General features: G+C 36.1%; 1 protein-coding gene across 2 annotated transcripts in view; it reads left to right on the top strand.

Moving 5' to 3' along the window:
• The first annotated feature begins 1,787 nt into the window (after nt 1-1,787).
• Nucleotides 1,788-9,967, top strand: part of dnajc24 (DnaJ (Hsp40) homolog, subfamily C, member 24) — a 17,580-nt gene continuing 9,400 nt past the window's right edge. The window contains exons 1-4 of one of the 2 annotated variants that reach the window (XM_016483737.1): nt 1,788-1,901; nt 2,006-2,104; nt 2,405-2,516; nt 7,074-7,212. In XM_016483737.1, the coding sequence (XP_016339223.1) occupies nt 2,409-2,516; nt 7,074-7,212 (247 nt within the window). In that variant the 5' untranslated portion in view covers nt 1,788-1,901; nt 2,006-2,104; nt 2,405-2,408. Of the gene's footprint in view, nt 1,914-2,005; nt 2,105-2,404; nt 2,517-7,073; nt 7,213-9,967 lie in introns of both variants that reach the window. The other variant, XM_016483738.1, reaches the window with a different exon arrangement.

Genomic DNA, 9,967 nt, shown 5'->3' with positions numbered 1-9,967 from the left:
AAAGTTTCTTTAGATTATTCTGTTTTCTTACTGTTCTTCACACTAAGAAATAAATGGCTCTTTCTTTGGGGAGCCAAAGTTCTTCTATGGCATCGCTGTAAAACCCCATCTATGGTTACATGAAGAAGCTTTAACATCCAGAGAACTTTTTCATTGCACAAAAGGTTCTTTACAATGGACCAAAGTTATTACAGATTATTCATTTGTTCTTCACAATAAGAAAATTTATTTTAGGAGCTGTTCAATGAAAGGTTCTTTGGTGCACCCAAAATGGTTCTTTTATATGCCATTGCTAGAAAAGCCCCTTTTGGAACCTTTATTTTTAAGAGTGTATCTGTTAGCATAGATTTTCAACAGAGTTCATAAAGCACTTCCTTATTTTTTCCTTATTAAGGATTTATGCATCACACGCATACACAAGAACAAGGCTCGAACTAATCAGAATGCTATTTGCTAATTACTTTGTTTAATTCCTCCCAACTTTTAAATCAGTAATTAGCACAAATAATGATATGTTAGAAGTGTTGCACAATGGCATGGTAAAGTTTGTTCTGTTTGTTTTGTTTACTTTTCAGTTCCAGTAATTAAAGTGGTATTTGAGTGCCGTTAGATGTACGCCAGTCAAAAGCTTTTCTTGTTAACACCTACAGAGTCTGTAAATAACAACAGCAGTCGAATAGTATTAAAGACTCTACAACAGACAATGTATGACATATAAAGTGTCTTTATAATTCCGTTAAAGGGTTTTCTAAGAGACACGCTGCATATTTTGAATGCTGTATATAAAAGCTGCCTTTATATTTTTAGAAAGGGAATCACATTATTAGCATAAGTTCATGATAAGTGTTCTGTAATGAAGCTGTAACTTTTCAGATTCTCTAAAACCACAACTTTTCCTTCCCTTAGACTTGATTTTCTAGAGGCGAAAGTGGAATTACACAAACGAATTACACGCATCAGTAAAACAAGAAAACAAAGTTGTTATTGTGTTTTATACATCTGAAATGTCAAACAAAAATAAATCAGTACATTTCATCATGGAATTATTAATTGCTGCATAATAAGCCCAAATTGAGTAAACATGCATCGACAGACAATCTGGTTTGTCTGTTACATGTGGCTTCTATCACAGCGCTCATTAAAGACTTTGTTAATTAGCAGCTGGAGACAGTGGCTGAGGTGCGCACCATGTGATTTTTTTTTCTTTTTCTTTCTTTTTCTGCCCTCTGTAGACTGTGACACCCAGGCTATTTTAGATCACTCCCAGCACAATTAACAAACATCCACCAACTTTTCTTGCAACCCTTGTCACAATCACACATATGCTGCCAGAAGGAAGTGTTTTGACTAATTTTGCCAATGTAAAATTTCACTATTTTGTGACATCCCTTTGTCATGATTGTTGCATTTTCTTGTTTAGCTCAGTTCTGTATTTAAACAATACTTGTTTCAAAAAACATGCTTTCTATCAGGATTTCTGCTGATAAATAAAAGTATTAGGATTTAAGTAATTGTAATAATACACTGCGTATTTGTTCTTCTGAATTTCAATCTCTATGCATGTCCTATCATGTTTCCACACCTTGAAATCCCACATATCAATCAATAAATCTATTTTATTATACCTATAATTCCAATAACATGCGATTAGGAACCATTTTGGAATCCTTTTTTATTATTATTCATTAAATTGTAAACTAAAATGAAAAAAACGTCTGCTTTAAATACATACAGAGATTAACAAACTGCAAACAAAAAGCCTCTTTGCTTTGAGCATGTCTCTTCCCACAGATACAGCAGCGTGTTTCGCTCTAAAGCTTCCGTGTAGAAACGTTTAATTCGAGGAGTTCCGTCATCTCGAGAGCAGTGGGATATCAGAACATAGACATTTCATTGTTGAGGTACAAACATAAGTACAAATGATTTGTTGCCCAATTTGTGTAGTTTACATATATATCTAATTACAAAATATGTCTTATTGGTAAAACATACGTGTTTCTGTCAGGGCGTTAAAGAGCGGGGCAAACGCTCACACGCGGCATGGACTGGAAAGGCCAACGCTCATGACAGCTGCATAGAAACGGGGGAAAACTCTTTATATTAGGTTAGTAAGCACGACAGTTTACTTATACGATATCATTCTGCAGTATATATGTGCATTACACTTTTTATCGCATTGTATGCTGTTACGGTAGTTATATGTGGCGTACAGTACATCTTGTCCACTAACTGACAACTAAAGACAGTTCAAAATGTTTTAAACCTATTGACTATTAACTAATCATTGCTTTAAAGAGTTGGGGGGGTGTTGTAAATAAATAGTTAGCAAATCGTCCTGCACGTACCTCTTGTTTTAAATACATAATTCATGCTTTCCTGTGCATTTTTTGTTTGTATTCTTTAGGATTATGGTAGATTCCAGTGGCCCACAGAAAGACTGGTACTCAATACTGGGTGCCTGTCCAACAGATGACATTAAAGAGCTGAAACAGAAGTATCAGAAGCTCATACTTATGGTAAGTGTTCAGCAAACTGTTTTAGACATTAATAATAAGAACCAGTATTAATAATTGAGCAGCAAGTCAACATATTACAATGATTTCTAAAGGATCATGTGACTGAAGACTGGAGTAATGGTGCTGAAAATTCAGCTTTGGCCATCACAGGAATACATTTCATTTTAATATGTATTAAAATAGAAACAGTTATGTTAAATTATAATAATATTTCACAATATCACTGCTTTACTCAATTTTAAATTTAGTAAATGCAGCCTTGGTGAGCATGAGAGACTTATTTCAAAAACATAATAAAAAAAAATTCCCTCGTGGGTTACTTTCAACTCACTCCTGACCATAATGTGGAGATTTGGTCCTATATATTACAGTCATGCAGACCAGTTTTTCGAAACTTCTGAAATCACAAAATGAATTGCTGTTGTTAGTATTTTTGTTTTAATATATTGATGCTCATAGGTTTGAAAATCGTCTCGAAAAATGGTAGGCTTTGGAGTCAAAAAGACTGTGAACCACTGCCATAAATGCTGTCTAATATGTTATTCAGTGCATGTCTACCAAGTTCATAGTGATAAAATTCATACCTAGATAAAGATTATGCATGATTCTCCCATTAAAGTTTCCTCCAAGGGCAAATTGTTCTTGCTAAATACGAGCTTTGAAAACATATGCACAATTAATCAATGGCATCAGTATTTTTCATTAATACACATTGCTGGAGTTATACTTAAGCTGATTTGTTTAATCCCAAACCCATTTTAATTACAGCAATCACATAACACCAGTCGATCAATCAGGATGTGTGCCGTGCAATTTGTAGAAGCAGTTTGAAGAGTCCAGACCAGCGCCTTACGCAATATACAGCAGGAAAGTGATTGGTAATGAAATTGATGATGGTTTTAAAACTTCTGATCCAAGTCAAATGAATCAGTGTTGCATGATAGAAATTATATCTGTTTCTTCATATTATAGCTAGACAGTTGAACAGGAGTCAGTTTACGGATCCAGAATCAACCACACCATTTGCATTACCAGTGTAACCTCAGGCTTAAACCAATCCATACTGCTGTAATACGGATTGCAGTCGGTCAGTGTCCTGCGTTCATTCAGTCTACTGTCAGATCAGCCTGACAGTAGGTGGCAGTAGTGTGATGGTAGTAGCCTTTGTGCCCCGTCTCCTCTGCTCCCTCTCCACTGAAGCAGAGAGCGGCTGCAGGCAGCATACTAGAGCCCAGCGGAGGATGTGGCAGTACTCCCTTCGCAGCCTCTGAGAGATGATGATGTATTGTTAGAGCTGGCGAGTGCTCCAAATTGCCCAGCCCTTTATATTGTGTTCCTGCTCTCCAAGCTCCATTAGCCCCAGTAAATGAATATTTTACAATGCGTGCAAAGAGACAGCAATTAAAGCGTGTAACTCCAGAGGGGCAGGAGGACGGGCCGCTCTAACTGAGCACCAGCCTCTCGTTGTGTTATGTATTTATGACAAGTACCTGAGCCACGCAGACTGGAAGTTGTAGAGTGACACCATAGGAAATGTGTGATTAGTGTTTGTAACGTCAGAATGCGTCCTGAGAAGACTTTGGAAAACGGCATAGTAAGCATTAATGTTCAAATCTAGCTAATGTTTTCAGAAATTTCATTGATATAAACTAAAAATTGGGTGTAGAAATGATTTTCATTAGAAAGTAACTCGTTGAATTAAACATGACATTTTGACTGAAATACTTTTTTCTTGTAAAAATAATCCCCAATAATCTTTTTTTAATTTTATTTTAAAAAGATGTGCCCAGTTTCTGACAGAATTATGTATAGCATGAAACATTTAATATATTTTAACATTACAGCTTTTCAAAAGTTTGGAGTCATTAAGATTTTTTTTTTTAAGAATGTATACTTTTTTCAGCATGGATGCATTAATTTGATTAAAAGTGACAGTAAAGGCATTTCTGATATTATAAACGTTTTTTTTTTTTTTTTTTGCTGTACTGCTGTATTTTGATATTTATTCATCATAGAATCTAGAAAAATAATATTAATCAACACAACTGAGCAGCAAATCAGCATATTAGAATTATTTCTGAAGGATTATGTGACACTGAAGTCTGGAGTAATGATGCTGAAAATTCATTGTCCTCATCACAGGAGTAAATGGCATTTAAAATGTATTAAAATAGAAAACAGTTATTTTAAGCTGTAATAATATTACAGTATTACTGTTTTGATCAAATAAATACAGCCTTGGTAAGCATAAGATAATTATTTAAATAAAACCATTAAAACATCTTACTGACCCCAAACTTATGAACAGTAGTGTATGTAATCAATTTATTGTAATCAATTTGTCTTAAAAATTTATTAAATTATGTTCTTCTAAAAGGAAACGTTAATAAACCATGCCTAATACAACCAGGAACATTTTTACTAAATTAAATAGGTCATTTTGCACAATTTTTAAGTTTGTCTTTGAGCAATTTAAAAATATGCATACATTTTTCTTTATAAAAAAATATGGCATTTTTACATTCAGCCCAGCATTCCTTCATCTTTCCATCAGACACTAAATCAAACGCTCAGTTACGACAGACCTGAAACAGGGATAGTCTATTTGACAAAAGACTACCCAGGGAGATGTTTGTGAAGCAGCGGTATGTGTTTGCCAGGGCTAAGCTGCACTTCACACCTGTGGTCCTGACTCCTCAAGCTCACCTACAAAGAGTAGAGGAAAGCAAAACCCTATCTCCAATTCCGCCACTGGGGAGAGAGTCTAATTCTCTGGCAGAATCTGGCGTCCTGCTGGAGGTAACTGAGAAATTGTGCTGCCAAGCTTGTGCGACCATTCTCAGGGTTCAGGAACAGAGCTGTTTTTCTGTTTCTGGTCTGGCTGAGAATAGAAGTGGACTTTAGGATGGGTGGTGTTTCAGATTTACCACAGAAATAAAAACAGTATTTCTGATATCTAAGGATACATAAGGGTTTGGTTTCATTTGAAATTTTTGCACATGCTGATTTAAAGTTTCACTTACAGCTCAGGTTTTCACTTTAGCTATTTAGCTTTGGTCATTCTCTGATCCTCTGATCTGAAGCGTCCTAAACACAGATCGATTTAATCCTCTTAGCTGGTATCCTGTGCAGTTCCTAATCTTAATGTCTTTTTTACTCTGGTACTTTTAATTAAACTAAGATTTGAGTGAAAAAGGATGCTTTCTTGCATTTTACCAACTTGAAATCCTCCGTAATAGCGGCATGTGAAAGCGCTAATACTGGAGTGAACTCGCTCCCAAAAGCCTTCCATCTTTTGGATGGCACCAATGAATGATTTACGTCAATATATTTAAGGTTCTTTCAGTTAAAGCTCATCAGCCCCTCTTTTTCATATTCGAGGCGGCTGAGCGCTTGCCCTCTTTCACCCGCACTGTGATAACGCCAAGAAACGGTTAATGATTCTCTCAATCAGGAGGTTAATTTTTGGCTTGTTGCTGCATTTGCTTTTCTCGTTGCATTCTGACCGCCCATTAACAAAGTGAAAACAACAACAAAAACACAAACAGAGAAGGGGGGGATGAACGGGAAACAACAGAGAACAAGCGCCCTTAAATTTTAATTCGTTTTAAAGGTAATTGCTTGAAATGATTAGTTGAATTCAGTCTTCCTGTTACTTAAAATTAAAAATATAATCACTGTGGACAGTAATTGGCTTGCCCCGGATTGTTGGTTATTGTAGGCCAGTGTCACCCCATGCATCATTACCCGACTTTGGCGGCGGTGCAGTTTCTGAACTATAGCGACCATACAAAAACACAAACACACACACATGCAATGCTCTGCTCGCCTGTGCCAGAGCATAATCAGAGTTTGGTTGAATGCCTGCTCGAAAGGATCTAAGTTGATTTCCGTTTGCCCCTCTCAACTTTGCTCTTCTCCAGTGGGCGAATGAAGAGCCCCGCGGCTCGGCTGACCCTCAACCCCCACTAATCGATAGCCACAGCCTGCGCTCTGTAGAGTCCTCAAGGAGAAGAATAATTCTATACTGTAAGAATCCATCCAGGCTGGAAGGGACTGTCAAAATAACCCCTAAAGCTCACTTTTGGGGGCTGCATTAGACTTCTGGGTAAAAAAAAAAAAAAGTAAGCTGTGATGTTACGGTATGAACTGTCATATTTTAGGATGTGAAGTGGAGATCGCATTAGTGTTTTTGGCTGGAGGAAGGAGGCACCCTTTGCCCTTCTAACTATCCACTCTGTCTAGCCTCATCATTGAGAAGACACATCTGTCCTAACTGATATATATTTTGCCTTTTTTTTGCACCATTGTCCGTATTAGTATCCATGCTCTGCCTTCACTGGTAAATTGTCCAAAAATTGCAAGGCTAGTCCATCAGCAAATTGCCCATAAACTTCCGTCAACTGTCGTTTTGTTTACATTCTTCTAGTCTATCTTTTGTATCTCCAGTCATATTGTCAGTTTCAGTTGTGATTTAATTAAACATAAATGTCCATGTGTAATAGTTTCAGTAAAGCATGATTGTCATCAATTTCGTTGCTCAATTTTGATTGGTAGTTTCACCCGGACAAGCAGAGGCCGGACGTATCAGAAGGTGAAGCGGAGCAGCACCTGCAGAGATTCATTGACGTTGACCAAGCTTGGAAGATCTTGAGTAATGAGGAGAGCAGGAAGGAGTACAACCTTCAGCTGCGGGGTATGTTCCCACCTGTCTGTCCTCTCATGGGCTCTCAAGTATTGAAACCATACTAGACTGAAGAGATTTGGAGGAATTAGTTGTTTAGATGGGCTGTTTTATTGAATTTCATAAAGGCTCAGTAAATGCTTTTGCTAAGCGACCACGCTTGCGGTTTTTTTTGACTGTTGAATAATAAAATGGGCAACAATAAAAAAAATTTAAAAAATGGGCAAATAGAATTGCTAATTAATCTCATAGCAACCTCCCAGAATACTTTAGCAATTTTGATTTCATCCACTTTTGAAAGAGTACTAGACAATTTTTGAAGAATTATGTTTAGATATAACAGGCTTCACTTTACTGAATTTTGCGAATGCACAGCAAAGCATTTACTCTAGATAATAATGTAAAAATGTATCATTCATTTCTGTTCGTCAATGTTGATAAAACTGTATTAAGAGCATAAACAAGATTTGTCACTAGCCCTTTGGGACAGACAACTAAAATTGTCTAAAATATTTAAAATACCAAAGGAAGGAATGAAAACAGAGCTATTGTCTTTGGTCTGGACAGATGCTTCCTTACAGAAGAGGATAGCGAGAATTGTGGGTAGTAGAGGAGGAGGGAAATAAAGAAAGATAGCGAGAGAGAATGTAGGTCAGGTCTGTCACACATGGCCAATTCTTACATGAAGTGATAGTCTGCTTCTCTCCTCTCTCGCCTAAGGAAAAAGGTCCCCCTAGCCCTCCATTAGGACCTTCAATAAGTGTACATCCAGGGTCCTGTGCGCCATTAACTGGGGAGCTGTGGCATCGCCTTTGGGAGGGAACACTTTGCGCAGCTACTTGCTAACATAGATCGCCACAGCCACAGAATTGACATTTAGAGAGCATCCACAGAAAAGCCAGGCCTCGTCTGGGCTGCACATGCAGGAGTGATGGAGTTGACCTCTTCAATTAGATGCAGTGACTTTATTTCCCACATCAGACATGCTTTGTTTTGACTTCATATGCAAGTGTTAAATAAAGGTTTGCCTTTTAATGCTCATTTAAAGTTAAAACAGAATAACAGATTTTTTTACAATTAAAAAAAAAATTTTATATCACTATTTAATATATTCATTAGAAAAGGTCAAAATGGTTGGCGCCGATAGCCTAGTGTGCAAGTGCACTGACATATAATGGCGTTGCGTTACGGGCGTCCCGAGTTCGATCCGAATCCGACGTTTCCTGGTCCCACCCCCTCTCTCTTTCCCACTTCGCTTTCTATCTGCTCTCCAGTCATATCATAATAAAGGCAAAACACCAAAAAAAAAATGAAAATGCCAAAATGAATATTACAGTATAATGTTATGATGCCTAAATGCACTATTGTATTTAATTTTTCTGCTGATTTTATTTTTTATTTTATCAGGCATTATAGTATAGAATTTTAACAGTGACTATTAATTGGTCTTCACTTATAACATGACAGTAATTTTTGATACATAATATCGGTGCATCCTTAGAAGAAAAGAGTCTGCGCAATCATTTAACATAAACCCTATTGTTGATATTTTAGTCTAAGGGGATATTAAAAATAATCTTGGCTCTCTACTCAACTCTATATGCTCTGCTTTAATTACATTTGGAATTGATTCTGGCCAGCTCAAAGGATATACTAATCCCCATCTAACTTAAGTAGCTTGCCCTGCAGTCATTCACTAGACGTCAGTATTGACCAGACATAGTTTGCTGTCAAACACTTTGGCCTCTATTTAAAAGGCCACGTCTGATTGGCTTAATCTTTCGCAGTTACAAAATATATAGTATTTATAAATATTCATGCACCCTTCTTATCAGAAATGTATTCAGTCATTAATATTCATGAGTCTTATTCATGAGATATGAGAAGAAGATAGCATTTTACTTGTGTTTACTGTCATAGGAGAAGTCTTTATGCCTCTAATCAGTTTATGCATCTCTGATTTAATGACTGAGCAGAAATGCATCAAGGGATAGTCATGCATTTGTTACTGGAGTTTATTCTGGGGTACTCTGAATAGTGTGAGGTAATTAATTGAGTTGTTGGGTTGCATAACTGAAGTCTTCCTACTTCCTACTTAACATTTTAAATAAAATTTTTGCTTAATTTTATATCCGAATTAGATATTTAGGGATATGCCGGTATCAAATTGTCATGTTGCGATTAATTGCTAATGCTTTTATTACGGTATATGGTATTATCACGATATTGAAATTAAGTTTAAAAAAAAAAGTGCTGTCATAATACAGTATAACAGGTTTAATAACTTTTTTCTTATAACAAAAATAACTGAACATTTAAATGCAATAAAGCAATACAGAAAAATGTGTAAAGTTAAAAGTTTTACACAGATTAAAGTGCAAAAGAACTATAAAGACCAATAGGTATCACTTTACAATAAGACCTCATTAGTTAAGCTTAGTTAATGCATTAACATTCACAATGAGCAATAGCTACATTTGCTACAGAAGTTATTAATCTTTGTTTAAAAAATACAAGTCTTAGTTCATGTTATCTCATTAAATAACACAGCTGCAACTCTCGATTTTAACATCCTGTTATTAAATATTGTAATTACCTAAGATTAATGAATGTTCAGAAGAATTTTTCATTGGCAGTTTATGTTAACTAATGAAGCCCTAATGTAAAGTGTGACCGAACAATAAAGAATCAAAACACTTTCAAACAATATCTAGGGCATGTTGTAGTCCAGATTAAAATGTAAAAAAAGTTTGAAAATAAATAGCCT

The sequence above is a fragment of the Sinocyclocheilus anshuiensis genome, unplaced genomic scaffold, assembly GCF_001515605.1.
Source record: "Sinocyclocheilus anshuiensis isolate Anshui unplaced genomic scaffold, SAMN03320099.WGS_v1.1 scaffold1102, whole genome shotgun sequence".
NCBI lineage: Eukaryota > Metazoa > Chordata > Actinopteri > Cypriniformes > Cyprinidae > Sinocyclocheilus > Sinocyclocheilus anshuiensis.
Note: the sequence above shows the minus strand (reverse complement) of the source record. Positions and strands in the feature narration are given on the sequence as shown.